The 16796-nt window shown below is 46.7% G+C and overlaps 5 protein-coding genes across 5 annotated transcripts; all 5 read right to left on the bottom strand.

The window, feature by feature from the left end:
* Positions 1–417: 417 nt before the first annotated feature.
* On the bottom strand, positions 418–780 carry LOC6599178. Its single transcript, XM_002024333.1, has one exon. It carries the CDS (start codon positions 778–780, stop codon positions 418–420), a length of 363 nt encoding a protein of 120 aa, XP_002024369.1.
* A 520-nt stretch (positions 781–1300) lies between these two features.
* On the bottom strand, positions 1301–5306 carry LOC6599179 (flocculation protein FLO11). Its single transcript, XM_026992522.1, has 3 exons — positions 5280–5306; positions 1553–3154; positions 1301–1456 (listed from the first exon to the last, which is right to left on the bottom strand). The coding sequence occupies exons 1-3, from the start codon at positions 5304–5306 to the stop codon at positions 1301–1303; spliced, it is 1785 nt and encodes a 594-aa protein (XP_026848323.1).
* A 1664-nt stretch (positions 5307–6970) lies between these two features.
* LOC113566516 (proline-rich protein HaeIII subfamily 1) lies at positions 6971–8188 on the bottom strand. Its single transcript, XM_026992523.1, has one exon. The coding sequence runs from the start codon at positions 8186–8188 to the stop codon at positions 6971–6973; it is 1218 nt and encodes a 405-aa protein (XP_026848324.1).
* A 991-nt stretch (positions 8189–9179) lies between these two features.
* On the bottom strand, positions 9180–10001 carry LOC6599180 (cuticle protein 16.5). The gene is made up of 2 exons (XM_026992499.1): positions 9955–10001; positions 9180–9821 (listed from the first exon to the last, which is right to left on the bottom strand). The coding sequence occupies exons 1-2, from the start codon at positions 9955–9957 to the stop codon at positions 9189–9191; spliced, it is 636 nt and encodes a 211-aa protein (XP_026848300.1). The 5' UTR covers positions 9958–10001; the 3' UTR covers positions 9180–9188.
* A 1809-nt stretch (positions 10002–11810) lies between these two features.
* LOC6599181 (fibrous sheath CABYR-binding protein) lies at positions 11811–16548 on the bottom strand. The gene is made up of 3 exons (XM_026992529.1): positions 16372–16548; positions 12825–13856; positions 11811–12725 (listed from the first exon to the last, which is right to left on the bottom strand). The coding sequence occupies exons 1-3, from the start codon at positions 16546–16548 to the stop codon at positions 11811–11813; spliced, it is 2124 nt and encodes a 707-aa protein (XP_026848330.1).
* Positions 16549–16796: the final 248 nt, after the last annotated feature.

The raw sequence follows: 16796 nt of genomic DNA on the forward strand, positions 1-16796 counted from the left end.
CAAAGTCGAAGAAATTGTATAACTCGTTACTGGAGAAGAGTCCCAAGTCCCCCCCATTCATAAGTCGGCTCCCGTCACTTACTCATCTCGGGGCCATCCGCCCTCCCAATCATCCATCAAAGCGAAAGCAAAAGCCCAGAACATTGAACGGTTGAGTAATTTATCATTTTCAGGGGATTACCTTTGTGGCAATGTCTTTGAAAGGCTTTCAAAGTGCACGGAGTATCCGTGGTATCCGAGTCCAACCCCTTCCCCATAGGAAAAACCCCTGATCTAGCCAACCACATTATTCCCATAGTTATAGCTTATTTAATAATTGAAATTAATTAATTAATAAAATAATATATTGCCTTTTTTTATGCCCCAATATTTCGATCAGTACTTCCCAGGCCACAGCCTGCTATAGGCGCAGTCCTTCTATATTTTATTCTTCTTCAAGAGGGACTCATTGGCCATCAGAGTGAAGAGCAAGGAGTCAATGGCTTTGGGACAGCCCAACGCCAGCTTTTCTAGATCCCTAAGGGACACGCCCATGTCAAGTTTTCGTAAGACCCGCTGATTGAAGATTTGCCAGTTCAAAAAGTTTAACGGCAGGCTAATGCACGGCGAGTAGCTAATAAGGTCATCAAGTCCTGGTTGGATCCTATTGAAAATCCTTGCCACCTGCAGTGCGTCGCAGAACTCCTTTTCATCGCGATAGGTATGCGGGATATTGTTGAGCTGTAGCCAACCATCCAAAATCCCGCGTTCTTCATCGCTCAAGTCTCGGATAATGGCCATTTGGGATTTACAATTAGAGAACCAGGAAACAGAGTTTATTTTTATAAATTTAGAAAATTGAGTAATCATGTTGCTTTGCGGGTTTGTTTGATTGAGAATTGAAGGCAACCGTGATGAAGGAAAAAGTGCAAAAATATCCAAAACAAACTCAGGTACAGGAGATCCAGCAGGACTACGGCAGCCACGCCACAGCCGCCAGAACGAACAAAGCTCGTTACTCGTACTCGTTACTCGTTATGCATTCCTAATATACATATGTACATATGACTCGGTACTAGGGTTTAAAGGTATTCGCAGTTCTTGAAATGGAATTTTTTTCAAAGAATAAGTCCTTCTTTTTTATTGGAAAACAGGTTGTAAAAAAAAGAATTGTATAAATTCTATATAATAAAACTAATTGGTGCTAGAAATTGACTAAGTAACAATAAGTTCTGATGAAACGATCAGCAATTAACGTTCGCCTAACGATCCACAACTCGATGCGAGTTCGGACATCTGCTGGGGTCCTTTCACAAGCATCTCAATGCTTCTCGTAGACGTAGCCGCCATTGGCAGCGTAGTCGGTGCCGATCTCATTCGTGGCCGTGGAGGTCGTCACTACATTTGCCGTCTGTTGGACGATGGGTGATGGTGCGGATGGAGTGTAGCTGTTGTATGTCGGCACCTGTGGCGTATACTGAACGATTGGCTGGGGCTGGGGCTGGGCCTGAATCTGGATGGGTGCTGGTGCTGGTGCTGGAGGTGCGGGCACAAACGATTGCTGGAACTGAACAGGAGCTGGAGCCGCGTAAGTGGTGGTTTTCTGCTGGATTGGAGCCTGGTAGCTGTAGCCACTGTATTGCTGCTGAGGCTGGGCTGGAGCACTGATGCTAACGGTCTGCTGAACTGGTTCAGGAATCGAGATCGGAGCAGTATAAGTTTGCTGAACAACGGGAGCAGGAGCAGGAGCAGTGTACTGTTGTTCCTGGACCACAGGAGCAGGAGCAGAGTAGGTCTGTTGCACCACAGGTGCAGGAGCAGAGTAGGTCTGCTGCACCACAGGAGCGGGAGCAGTGTATGTCTGTTGGACCACGGGAGCGGGTGCGCTGTACGTCTGTTCTTGGACCACAGGAGCAGGAGCAGAGTAGGTCTGCTGAACTACTGGGGCTGGAGCCTCGTATGTTTGTTCCTGGACCACTGGAGCCGGGGCAGAGTAGGTCTGCTGCACCACCGGAGCGGGAGCAGAGTAGGTCTGCTGCACCACCGGAGCGGGAGCAGAATAGGTCTGTTCCTGGATCGCAGGAGCAGGAGCAGAGTAGGTCTGTTGGACAACGGGAGCAGGGGCCGAGTATGTCTGTTGAACCACAGGAGCAGGAGCGGGATATGAATAGGTCTGTTCTTGAACCACTGGCGCGGGAGCCGAGAAGGTCTGCTGAGCTACTGGGGCTGGAGATTCGTATGTTTGTTCCTGGATCACCGGAGCGGGAGCTGAGTAGGTTTGTTGGACCACTGGAGCTGGTGCGCTGTACGTCTGTTCCTGGACCACAGGAGCAGGAGCAGAGTAGGTCTGTTGTACAACTGGTGCTGGAGCGGAGTACGTCTGTTCCTGAACCACCGGGGCAGGAGCTGTATAGGTCTGTTGGACAACTGGAGCTGGGGCAGTATAAGTCTGTTGCACAATAGGAGCGGGAGCGGGATATGAAGAGGTCTGTTCTTGAACCACAGGTGCGGGAGCCGAGTAGGTTTGTTGAACCACGGGGGCTGGTGCGCTGTACGTCTGTTCCTGAACCACTGGGGCAGGAGCAGTGTAGGTCTGTTGAATCACTGGAGCGGAGTAAGTCTGTTGAACCACCGGAGCGGGTGCAGCGGTTTGCTGCACCGTCGTTTGCACAACTGGCTCGGGAGCGGGCACGAACTGCTGGACAGGTGCCGCTGGGGGCAGATAGGCGTTGTGCACCGTGGTTTGGGTGGCAGCAATCGGCTTGGGTGCCTCATAGATCACTTGGGGAGCTGGGGCAGAGGCCTGCACTTGAACGGGAGCCGGAGCGGGAATCGAGATCTGAGCTGGAGCAGGGGCTGCGATCGAGACTTGAACTGGAGCTGGAGCTGGAGCGGTAGACTGGTATTGTCCGCCAGACTGGATGGAGAAGCTGGCCAATGGGATGGATGCCTGAATGGACTCCACCTGGGGGAATGATTGGGACTGGACCTGATTCTGGTACTGGGGCTGGGGCTGGGGCTGGGCGATCTGCTGGTAGCTCTGGCTAGCCGAGACCTCCTTCTGCGGCAGTGGTGGAAGGTAGTTCCGGTTCGATTTCAGCAGATGACTCACATCCGGACGGGCCTGAACGAGGGCCAGACTGCAGGCAGCCAGAACGATAAAGGCAAATGGTTTCTAGAGAGAGGAAACCATAGAAAAAATACACCAATGATTAGCACTTGTCACCAGAAAAAAATGCAGATAGTTTGAACACAGATAGGGCTTACCATCTTCACTTAGGGTCACAAAGGCACGAGGTACACCAAACGAACGAGACCGATAAACTGATGCCCATCTCAGAGCACCATCGAGTATTTATAGTTACAAGCGTTTGTCCATATCCGCAGAGGCTTGGTTTCCTCTTAATTGGTTCGGTCCGCTCATGCAGATGGCAGTTGGAAGGTGGAAGATGGTGGACGGTGGATGGTGGAAGGTGGCAGATGACAGTTGGTACCATGGTGTAAGGTCAAGGGGGGACACGCGGCATGCTAATGCAGACGACCAATAATAAAATCATGCAAAACACATTTCATTTTGGTGCTGATTAATAAATGACCAAAACGCACGACGCTGCTATTCCAACAATGGCACAATGGCCTAGCCCCAACCAAAGAGCCCGGACAACAGAGATACAGATAGAGAGCCTAATCCTAAACTTGATAGCACACCGGAGCAAAGCGAAGGCGGAAAACGAGATGCCAAAACTGCTGTGCGACTGTGCAAAAATGGTTTAAATATTTATCAATCGCTTGTTGCCTGGACTATCCCGACACCCGACGCCCGACGCTCGATCTGTTCATTTGCTTCTGTATCTGGGCAATTGACACCTTCGATGGATGGATGGATGGGTGCGTAATGAGCTAAGTGCATTGACTTGGACCTGTATTCCCCCATTGCAGATGGACATGCGAGGTGCTGTCTATTAGCTAAGAGGTTCAACGCTTGGGTGTTGTATATAGGTTTTAGTATAGTGGCAAAACGACGTGTGGTAGAGGAGTGAAAGGTTGCCTTTAAAATAATTGGTGCAAAGATCTAAAAACTATATAGTATTTCGAATATATGCGAGTATAGAAAAAGATTTGATTGAAATGTAATTAGATATATGCAACTTAGACATTGTTATACGCAGGGTATGACCAAAGAGCAATGATACACGATTTTTATACCCGATACTCAAAATGAGTATTGGGGTATATTAGATTTGTGGTAAAAGTGGATGTGTGTAACGTCCAGACGGAGGAGAGCCATACTGACTTAGTATCGGGTATAACTGTAGAGTTGCGGTGTCCGCAGCAACTCACAACGTTCCCCCTCGTTAAAGGGTGGCTTTAGGCTCATTACATTTTTGTTGAAAGACCACAGGAGAGCGTTGGGCTCTACCCATTTTAATATTTATATTATCGTTGGAATGAAAAGGCTATGATGGGCTGAGAATAGGTTTGGATATGATACGTTAAGAAAAAGTCTAAAACAAGTTAGGATATGATATCATAGGATTTGGGTAACTGAAATAGTGACAAAAATTGAATAAGAATATTATGTTGGTACGATGAGCTATAAACTGGGATACATATGTACATTTATGGTGGTACGTAGAGAATTTTGTGGATTATGTTCCAAAGTTTACACAAGAAGGAGAATAATTCGAAGAACCCTTAAAGATATACAAGTATGTACATTTGTATATTACGAAAAAGGGGAGTCTTTCATAGTTTATTTACTTTATTTACTATTACTAATTATTTAAGGACTGCAACTAAAGTTATCCAATGCAGTGACAGAAATATTTCTCTCAACTGGAGACATGTGCGGGCCCAACCTTCGGACATTTGCAACGGCCCATAAGTTACGTACGATTTGGGGGCCTCCGATTGTTTGGTAGATATGATCATGATCTTCATACCGATGTTTTATGCATGCGTTTCGTAGGCGTGCTTAGGCGATCATAGATAAGTTCGTTATGCGGCGGCTTACAAATGCGATGGCCCCTAGAAGAAGCCAAAGACCAGCCCGAAAATTGAATCATTGTAATGATAATACTGTTGCGGCGATTATGGGAGATATCCGAGGCGGATACTTCTGCGCCTGGCGGCTCAAAACACGCGCCACGCACCTCACACCACACCAGCCGCGAAAATGAAGTTAAAAATTATAAAACAAAGCCAAAGCCAACAGAAAATGTCGAGTTGAGGGCCCCTGCCAACCCCGGGCACAGTTTGGCTTAATTATGACTAATAGCTGTGCGAACAGCCTCCATCACCATCTTCATATTCATCTGCAGCTCCATCTCCCCGTCAGAGTCCCCCATCCATTCGCTGGCGTGGTAACTCTTTCGCGGAAAAATTAAAATCAAGCTCCATAAATATTCAAAACTGAGAAGAAAAAAAAATTGCAACAATCTTATGAATTGAATTGAATAGCTAAACAATGAAACTGAAAAGTAGTAGAAACAGAAACAGATACGATACCCCACCAACATGATTTGCATAAAACAACGAATGGTCAAAAAGTTTAACAGCTGCAAAACGATCCGATCTCTGGAAGCCGAAACCCAAAACCGAAAATGGAGAATCGCTGATGGGAGTGGGAGTGTGGGAGGCCTCTTCCATTTATGAGGGACTGAGGAGACAGACAAAGAACGACAAAGGGTCTTATTTTGAAGCCAGTTTTTAAACATTTCCCCCCTCTTTGGAAGACTCTTGTAAATCCATACAATGAAGATCATAAAACTAAGTAAAATCTTGCACAAAAAAAAAAAATGGATACACCAAATAAATAAATAATTCAGTGGGAATATCAAGAAAAAGATGAATAGGAATTAATAAAGTCTTTGTTGTACCTAAAACGAATCTTTTGATTACAATTTATACGATCTTTGAATAGGAAAGCCCATAAAGGGAATATGAATACATCTAAAATATACATACTCGTACGATCGAATTGAAGACTCCTTTCCATTCTGTAAGTACTATGAAGAGGGTATTTTTGTAGATAGAGAATATAAACCTAACAAATTAGTGTTATAAGCCATTAGCAGTTTACCTAGTGACAAAATAGTTAGGAAGTTGATTCAGAGATATAGTATTTATCGTTCTCAATCGCTTGATAAAACATTTCGGCTAAAAATTATGACCAATATATGCACCTCTGACCGACATATAATCCCTAACAATAATGTATAATATATAAATATATCTAAGGTAAAAACGTGCCCAGTGCAACTACATATATGGGGCAATAGACTGACCAATTTTCTCCAATAAAATATGTTCTCAGAATAAAATCCAGAATTTTCTGCAAGATTGTCCATAGTACTCTTCAAAGACTGTTTAAATCTGTTGTGAACAGATTGCTTTATTGCTTTATTGTTAACATGTTAACATTTCCTAATAACTGATCAATTAGCAAACATATGTAGATTTCGCACTCTGAGCACTCCAGCTATATCTATACATCTTTGAATGAAAGGGTATGCTATTAATGGGGTCTTCTCTTTGCTATTTCTTATTCAAAAGTATAGTTTCAAGATCCTAGAGTTTATTTTATGCCGAAACAGAGGTGTAAGCACCTCCACCTACTCATCTCCTTTTGGCAAGTCTTTTATCGCCCTAGAGCCAATAAATTATGTATGCAATTGACGTATGATTTTGTGATACATGGGTATGCATAAAAACATGTTTCCATTCGCATGGGGTGTACGAGTATACAATGTGTATCATCCAAAGCGACACAGTGTCTCTCGTTTATGGATGCCTGTCAACGTCAAAGAGCTCTATTAGCATAAAGACAAACATGTTGTCTGTTTCGCGTTAATGCCCATAAACCAAATAAATAAAGAAACAAACGCAAAAAACAGGTTGTTGCTGTTGATACAAAAAGATTGATAATAATTTATAATGAACTCGTCTCTGGCTCGAGCTGATCCAAACAGGCCTATAAAACCATCGTAACTCACTTGACCCGCTGATAGACGTAGCCGCCATTTGCCCCATACATGGTGTCGCCGCTTTTCGGTGACTCCGTGCTTGCCTGTGATTCTACAGGCTGTGGCTGCGGATATTTCTCCGGTTCGGCGTCCTCCTCCTCCATGGGTTTCTCTGGCTCGTCAGCGAATGCCTGCGGTCCAGGTCCCCCAAAGCCGGTTCCGAACTGCTGAAACGGATTAGAGCCCTGTGGCTGTGGTCCACCAAATCCGGGAGGCACATTAAATCCCGCGTGACTTTGTTGGAAGGGCGACTGCGATCCAGGAATGGGCAGGCCTTGGTTGGTCAGATAATCTGGTGGGAATGGGCCGGGGAATGGATTACCCTGTTGAGGGAATGAACCACCCTGTCCTGGGAATGGACTACCCTGTCCTGGGAATGGACCTGCCTGCCCTGGGAAAGGACCTGCCTGCCCTGGGAATGGACTACCCTGTCCTGGGAATGGACCTGCCTGCCCTGGGAAAGGACCTGCCTGCCCTGGAAATAGACTACCCTGTCCTGGGAATGGACCTCCCTGCTCTGGGAATGGACTACCCGGTCCTGGGAATGGACCTCCCTGCCCTGGGAATGTACTACCCTGTCCTGGGAATGGACCTGCTTGTCCTGGGAATGGGCCTCCCTGTCCTGGGAATGTACCACCCTGTCCTGGGAATGGACCTCCTTGTCCAGGGAATGGACCTCCCTGTCCTGGAAAGGGACCTCCTTGTCCTGGGAATGGACCAATCTGTCCACCATTAGGGAACGGACCACCCTGTGGGAAGGGTGCCCCTTGTGGTGGCTGCTGTATGGCCGCATTCGGTGGACCGCTTCCAAACGGATTTCCATTAGGATCCACGGATTCCTGGGGTCCACCAAAGCCAAAGTAGGGCGGGTAGATGGGCAGAGGGAAGTTGGGCGGCTGGGCGGGCGGCGGCGGCACATTATTCCCCGTGGGAACCGCATAGCCCGGGGGCAGAGGCAGACCCGCACTCGGATAGAAGCCATTGGCGTCATTGGAATGTCCCTCAGGATCGTGTTCGTGTTCTTCATGTTCGCGATGAAGGAGGGGCGTCTCCTGATGATCTACAGACTGCAGTGACTCCTCCTCTTCTGGCGTGGGGGGAATGTAGTCCTTGGGTAGGTGACTCACATCGCTCTTGATCAGCGGCAGCAGGAGTAAAGCTAGGAATAGTGGCCACCGGTCCATCTTGGGGGCTCAACTTCGACCTTCAACAACGGTGGGGACTGTGCGGCCTCGGTCCGCGCACTGGGCTCTCTTATAAGACTTTTTTGGATGCCGCCTCGAGGCTTACATAAACGGCTCTTCATCTCCATCGCTGGGCTCGTTCCGGCTTCGTCTACAGCTTCGGTTCATTTCACTTTCCATTTCCATTTCGCGAACGGAAATTGCTTTGCATCACAATAAAGGTTCCATAAATAGTCCCGCAGATCTGGCCCCAGGGGGATAGTGCTGGAACAGACTGTTCCATGCGTTTGAACTATAAAAATTAATTAGGCAGGCAGACTTTACAGACAGAAAATAATAACATGCAGACATCCAATGTCCAAAGCAATTTTGCATAAAGCGGTGGAAAGATGAAGAGAGAAGAAATCATTTCTCTGGAGTTGAAAGAAAGCCAAATTTTGGATGGATTGTATAGCAGAGAATACATTAAGGAATGACGAAAAAATTAGGCCTTAATTTGTTTAAGGATATTTACAATTCAATTTCAGGTACAACATCGAATAAAAACATAAGCTCTTTGAGAAGAATGCAACCTTTCAAATTGCGACAGAGAGTAAAGCTTCATTTCAGAACTCCAGGAGTACAGCTTTGTGGCTGTTGAATTTGTATCCTAGATAAAGCTCGTAAAGACCATATCAACTGTTCCACAAAGCTCGCTTTTGACCCTTTCAAGCTATTGAAAGCCTTTTGAGCTTTTATGCTGCGCATCAGATCATAAGCTTTAAATCAGCCCCGAAAAACAACCCCATAAAAGCTTGCGTTACAGCTTTAAAGCTTTCCACAAAACTTTATATCGTCAAAAGCTTTGCAATTCCTAAAGCAAAGCCCATCTCAAAGTCGGTTGAAATAATTGTTGCTTCTGTTTTTAGAACATTTTCATTTACTTTGTTAATGAAAAAAAAAAAGAAAAACAAATTCACACAAAGAAGAGTTATTTACAGTGGATCAGTTTTTCAGCTTCTTACTTCCTGTAGACATAGCCGCCGTTGGAGGCGTATTGGGTGCCCACATCCTGGGAGTAGCTCACGGAGGGAGCAGAGTACGACTGCTGCTGGTAGGCCGGAGCGGAGTACGACTGCTGCTGGTAGGCCGGAGCAGAGTACGACTGCTGCTGGTAGGCCGGAGCGGAGTAGCTGACGGATGGGGCAGAGTAGCTCACGGAGGGAGCTGGGGCCGAATAGCTAACGGAGGGAGCAGAGTAGCTGACCGATGGAGCAGAATATGTCTGCTGGACAGCTGGGGCCGAGTAGCTCACGGACGGGGCCGAGTAGCTCACGGATGGAGCCGAGTAGGTCCTCTGGACAGCTGGAGCGGAGTAGGTCTGCTGAACGGGGGGCAGATACTCGTTGCTGGGGGCGGCATAGGTCTGCTGCTGGATGGCTGGGGCCGAATACGTCTGCTGGATGGCCGGTGCGGAGTACGTCTGCTGCTGGATGGCTGGGGCCGAGTACGTCTGCTGGATGGCCGGTGCGGAGTAGCTCACCGATGGAGCCGCGTATGAGTTCTGGACAGGTGGCAGGTACTCGTTACTGGGGGCCAGGTGGCTGACATCGGCGGCCGCGCAGGCGAACAGGGCGAACACAATGAGGAGTTTCTGCAAGAAGGAGGGGAGACACACGTTACACAAACACAAATTACACCAAAGCACTTGCAAAAAATATAATACGAGTACAAAATATAGCCAGTGGAAACAAAAGACTATTTGCGGGCTAAGAGCAGGCACTGACCATGTTTGATATGGCTGAGAGTGATTGGCGACGACTGTGCTGGACGAGCTAGAGGCTGAGACTGATGCCGTTCCCTAAAGCGGTCTGGCAATTTATAGTCGAAGCAGAAGAGTCGAAGAAAAGCCCCTGCCCAGAGGTTGCCTTGCAGCAGCCAAAGAAGCGAAGCGGCAGCAGAAGTCGCAACATATAAATTTTAGGGCGAACCAGCAACTGTCTGGAACGAGATTAAGGTATTGTGGCAGAAAAAAAAGAGTGAAATATAAATAAAATTTAACATAAACCAAAAAAAAATCACACACGCGTAAACGAGTTTAACTCATTTACAAAATAGTTTTCCGCAACGGGTTTCAGCACGGGCAACGGATCATGCATGGGCGGCATGGAGCATCAGGCTTCAGGCAACAGGCAACGGACTCTTATGAACTACTTTGGGACCTACTTTGGTTAGGTCTTCAATCAAGCCGATTAACCGGCTCCATGGGCGGAGGGGACCCCGCCCGCACATGACGAGCTCTGGGTTGAGTTTTTTTTTTTGGTTTTTGTTGCCTCGGTTGTGGGTTCCACTAATTAACATTCAATTTAACACTTTATGGATATATGAAACCCGCAACCTTTGGGCCAATATGCGGTTGACCGCATAAATGGGCTACGGCGAAGCAGCATGAACCCCAATGGAAAGATCCATGCATATGGCCTTGCCTGACAGCCAGCCAGATTGATTGCACCAAAAGAACGAGCCGCGTGGAAGCCAACCTGGGGCCCGCTCTCAGCGAGCACTTTCTAAAAACCCATCAAGAAGACGCTCCCATCCGAACCGATGCGATCCGTGGACGGCCTTGAGAATGCCTTAGAGTTACGAGCGGAATGGCGAGCTTTACATAATAATCATGAGCCATGAGCCCGGCTCCAGTCGGGGCAGCCATCCAGCCATCCGGGCAGTCGGGCAGATCAACTTTTACTTTGGCCACCAATGCAGATCTCTGTTTTTGTGCCCATGAACTTGAAATGGAACCGGAAAAGGCACTCAAAAACATGTGGCCACGGCTAGGAAGGGAAGGGTATGGAGGAGGTGAGCATGGGAGGCATGACAGCATGTTGCATGGGCCTGTTGCAGTGCTGGTGCGTGAGAGTTGAGCATGAGCGGTAACTGTAGAATCACGATGATCAGGTTAATGATGAGATCACAGCCACAGGGAAGAGCAGGTAGTGGCAAAGGAAGATGTAGAGGGGAGCTGTGTTCTGTGAGAAATGTGATCTGTTAACAGATCAGATTTCGAAGCAAAGATCATAAAAGGGATCCTGTATAGCGAGCACGAACTAATGATTGAGTAACTGGTGTTATGTGGTCGGGAAATGGAAACGTATTTAACAAGTGCGAGAATTGTTAACAGGAATTAGGAATTGTTTTACAGTGGCATTTTAAACAGATGAATCATTTTTAAACGTTTTTCAAGTAAATTGAAAGTCGACACCACCTAGAGATTCGTCCGATATTTTACTCATATCAACGTGAGCGAATAACGCGATTCGTCGAGTGAGCGAAACGAGTGTGCAGTGGACTTGACCCCTAGTACATACAAATTATGGATTATTGGAGTTCCTTTACTTTTCTTCAAGAATGGTACCAAAATTAGTGCGTATCGAGACAGTGTGCAGAAAGACAGATCAGATTTGGTGATCTTTAAGCAATGATCGGTTCTTATTGATCTTTTTAATGGAAGGATCTGTTACATCTAGGTATGTATATATTACCATTGATCCGTTCGGTCCATTCCCATCAAAAGTACCAGAAAATAATCGATTCGGTTGATGAGATTATTTATTATTATTTATTTTGGAACTCTTAAAGACTAAACTTAGTAGACATAGCCGCCGTTGGTTGCATACTGAGTGTCATGACCAGTCGAGGAGGAAGCAGAGGAGTATGCGGAGGAGGAGGACGCAACGGATGAGTAGGTGGCTGCCTGCAGGTGAGCGGGCGTGACGGTGTTGCCACCAATGGCCACGGGCACATGGGTCTCGACATTGAACTCCTCGATGCCGTTCGACACGGGCTCCTGGTACAATTGGGCAGGCTTGGGCTCTCCCTGGCCATAACCGTTTACGGAATCCCCATGGAATGGAGTCGCAAGCTGATTGCTGATCACAGCCTGACCCTGGGCATTGGCATACACGACGGACTCACGGAGTGGAGCCACAAGCTGTTTGCTGAATATAGCTTGACCCTGGACGTAGGCGGGAATCACATCAGCTGGCCGATAGCTGCCGGCATTCGAGGCAGCCACTGAGGATCCAACTCTGGTGGCGACGGCAGCAGGTGCCTGCACCGCGGTTGCCAGAGTCTGGGTGTAGCTGTACTGGACAGCAGGAGCAGCCTGGACGGCAGCCAATGTCTGGACCCCAGCAGAGGTCTTCAGCTGCTCAGGAGTGTACTCAGCGGGCTGGTAGGAGCTCTCGTCACTTCCGGGAGCAACTTCAGCAGCCGCTGGAGCCACCAGGGCAACCTTCAGGTGGGCGGGAGTGTATTCAGCGGGTTGGTAGGAACTCGAGTCTCCACCAGGAATGATGGTCGCCTGCTGCTGTTCCTGGACATACTTGTAGTGAGCCTCACGATCTGCCTCTGGGATGAATTGCTCGGGGGTGTAGGTGTCAGCTCCAATGCTGGGGATTGCCTGAGCAACAGAGGACTCCACCTGGACTGAAGCAACCTTCAAGTGAGCAGGAGTGTATTCAGCGGGCTGGTAGGAGCTCGAATCTCCACCAGGGATCACCTCATCAGCGGAAGACTCCACCTGGGCGGAGGCTACTTTGAGATGAGCTGGAGTATATTCAGCGGGCTGGTAGGAGCTCTCGTCACTTCCGGGAGCAACTTCGGCAGCCGCTGGAGCCGCCAGGGCTACTTTGAGATGAGCGGGAGTATATTCAGCGGGCTGGTAGGAGCTCGAGTCTCCACCAGGAATGATGGTCGCCTGCTGCTGTTCCTGGACATACTTGTAGTGAGCCTCACGATCTGCCTCTGGGATGAATTGCTCGGGGGTGTAGGTGTCGGCTCCGATGCTGGGGATTGCCTGAGCAACAGAGGACTCCACCTGCACTGAAGCCACCTTCAAGTTAGCAGGAGTGTATTCAGCGGGCTGGTAGGAGCTCGAATCTCCACCAGGGATCACCTCATCAGCGGAAGACTCCACCTGGGCGGAGGCTACTTTGAGATTAGCTGGAGTATATTCAGCGGGCTGGTAGGAGCTCGAGTCTCCACCTGGTATGATGGTCGCCTGCTGCTGTTCCTGGACATACTTGTAGTGAGCCTCACGATCTGCCTCTGGGATGAATTGCTCGGGGGTGTAGGTGTCGGCTCCAATGCTGGGGATTGCATGAGCAACAGAGGACTCCACCTGAACTGAAGCCACCTTCAAGTGAGCAGGAGTGTATTCAGCGGGCTGGTAGGAGCTCGAATCTCCACCAGGGATCACCTCATCAGTGGAAGATTCCACCTGAGCGGAGGCTACTTTGAGATGAGCGGGAGTATATTCAGCGGGCTGGTAGGAGCTCGAGTCTCCACCAGGGATCACCTCATCAGCGGAAGATTCTACCTGAGTGGAGGCTACCTTAAGGTGAGCCGAAGTATATTCCGCCGGCTGGTAGGAGCTCGAATCTCCACCGGGAATCACCGCAGAGCCGGACGATTGAGTCTCAATGGAGGCCACCTTTAGATGGGCAGGGATCAGCTCTTCAGGCTGATAGCTGCTCGAATCGCCTCCCGGCACCACCGAGGCGGAGTAAGATGAGGATGAGGAGGATGAGGTCAGTCCATAGGCGCCATCTGCAGAGAGACCGAGCTTGAGGTGGCTGACATCAGCCGCCACGAGGGTCACGAAAGCCAGAGCAATGACGTATGAGATTTGCTGAAAGAAAGTGAGAGGAATATAGGAGCTAGAGCTAGAATAGGAATTGGAGTCGGAGCTGAGGGTAACAAAAGATCCGCGGTGGTTCCCCCTAGAACCGAAACTTACCATGTTTGGTCTGAATCTGGTAGTGTCGAGAGGGGCGTTTCAGGTTTTTATACCCCACACAAAAGATTAGGGCCTATGCTAATTGGAGTTTTGTTTTGGTTTCCTTTCCGTACGATTCCTACATCATTTCTGTCTGTCTTCCCATATTTTGTTTTGTCGGTTGATTTTTATTAAATTTTTGGTGAATTTGCATAGCTAACATAACAAAAGATGAGATGTGATCTTATCGTCCCCTTGCGTTTGTTCGATCCAGTCGAATCCCACCTCAACTTGATTAGAACCTCGCCATCCGCGTTTGGCCTTTCCATCAATTAAACATCGGTCCGTCCGCCTCTCCCTCTGCCTCTCCGTCTTAGTCTATAGATAGTAGCTCTCTAATAAGTCGCTAAATGGAGTCACTGATTAGCGCCTGGCAAGTTCAGCCGGGTGTCATAATCGGCTTGCATTGGCGACGGCAGCCAGTCCACGCACTCGCCCCACTCGTCTGTCAATGTGTGTCCGCTAATTGGGACCCAAGAAATCAATCGATGGATACTTAAACGCACATTGATGTTGGTTATTTGGCGATGCTCAATCAAAATGCGGATTCCACTCGTATTTCTGTCATATTTTGATCTTTAAATTATGCATTTAAGTGTCCGGAATGAACTTGTTTGATACCCATTCTGAAGATATTCAAGTTGATATTTTGAGGGATGTACTCTTAAAAGATATATAGTAGAGAGTGTCTCATAGCGAAAGGATCGTTACAACTAGACCATTACCCTAAAATATATCTCCCCCCGACTAGATCTGATGATCAGCTTTCATCATTAATCATTTATTACGGGGTATTTTCCTAGCTGTTTTAATTTCCAATATTCTCGGCTAGATATCGGTCTAACATAATTAACGATCGTTGAACTGGGCGGCGGCAACGTTGAAAACTCGTTTATGCCAAAAATCTGATTTAAGTTTTTTATTGATTTGTTTTGGTCTTTAGATTCAATCATTAAAATTTGGTTATATTTTTATTATATGTATATAGAAATTTGTATACAAAATTGTTGGAATTATTAACCCATTAAGGGCCAATGGGTATTTAAATACACATTACAATTATTCAACTTTTAGAATTTTAGCCACGAACTGGTAAAAGCTATTGGAATAGCTTTTTGTTTTAAGTAAATAGGAAAGATGTATCCATACGGTGATTTTTCAAACGGCATAATTTTTCGGGGTTTCACCTGTGAAAATAAAGGTTTTTCAGTGGTCCGAAGATTGAAAATCTCGCAATATGCTTTCATTGAGTTTCATATTTTTTGATATGAACTAAGTTCGTTAGGTTTCTATTCCGAAAGAACAGCTTAAACAAACGAGATGAATATCAAAGTCCCCTATTATGTGTATCAAACTGGGAATTTCCTTAAATATTCTATTGATATGCTACTTTTTGTGTTTATATTTTGATCAGTGTTCCATCGATTCCCGCCTCTTCCCATGACGTCAAGCTCCACTATTACCTCATAAATATGTAATTCGAAGTGTATTTTTAGTCCCCAATCAACATTCGCATGCAAATCCATGGTTCTAGCAACAGTGTTTGGGAGGGGACAGTGTCTGGTCTCAGAGAGATTTCGGTCTGTCTGAATCACTGTGAGTGGCAGAGGTTCTTCATTGGGATAACCAGAACTGGTTTCTGGCTTCAGAGTGAACTTTTGGGCCTGCCTGCAAAAACTAAGAGTGCTAATGTGTTCGTGTCTCAGGCCTTAATTATATTATGAAAATTTATGCTTTAGGTTGTGTAATTAAAAAAAAAAGAACACAATCAAATAGAATTCAGGCACATCCAGTTTCGTCTTATGTGAGGAATATACGGAATTTATTGGTTTTATGTAAAATAAATTTAAGAGTCTGTCCGCCATGAAATCAGGTTGGACCACAAAAGATTTATAATTATGGTTCGATCAGCAATATATATATATTTTTTTGGCTTATCTGTCCCTGTTATTGTCAAACAATAGATCAAGTTTATACATGCTTAAATTGATTTTATGTACATTCGTCAGACAAACTTGTTGTTAATTTAATAAAGGTGCGGACTTCGGCTTCTTCAATTCTTCAATTCTATCAATTATATTTGCTTTCTGTGCGGTTTCAAAAAGAGACTTCCGAATAAGTTTGAAATAGTACATATATTTTGAGATATTTACTATATTCTTTATGGCATCCCTTCAATCGAGCTCTGCATATGTGATAAATGATTGAGATACATATGAATCTGTAAATCCATCTGAGAATGGATACTTTGGATAAAATTGTATGATCTGTGACGGTCATGGTGAACGTAGGTGCTCTCCATTAAGAGCTCTTAGTGTGGAAAGTTTATGTGATTCTTTTTCGGTGGCAGTGGCAGAGACGAACCCACATCTGTCTCTTTGTTGTCTGTTTGGCAGGGCCAAATGTTTGCTTGAGGTCGCTTCAGATGGGCCTCGACAGCGAGCATAAAACAATTGCGGAACCAGCGACAAACGCGACAAATTGTTTGGGCCAACAACAGCAGCTCCAGGCACAACTCCTCCTCTAGATACTCGTACAGCTTCATCCATGTGCAAAATTAGTTGTAGAGGCTGGGCTTTGTCTGGCCTCAGTTTCAGGCACATGTGTACCAGTGTACACAGTGCATGTTGGTATGCAACGGACCAACTACGAGTATTTGCTAAGTATTTTGGCCACGTCTTGGCCTGAACCAAACCAAACCGAACCGAACCGAACCACCGATGATTGTTTGCCTCCAGCCGCCAGCCGCCAGCCGGCAGCGATCGTTAAAAGAAAAACGAAATACAAATAAGA

This window comes from Drosophila persimilis, unplaced genomic scaffold (assembly GCF_003286085.1).
Source record: "Drosophila persimilis strain 14011-0111.01,24,50 unplaced genomic scaffold, DperRS2 tig00000735-arrow-arrow-pilon, whole genome shotgun sequence".
NCBI lineage: Eukaryota > Metazoa > Arthropoda > Insecta > Diptera > Drosophilidae > Drosophila > Drosophila persimilis.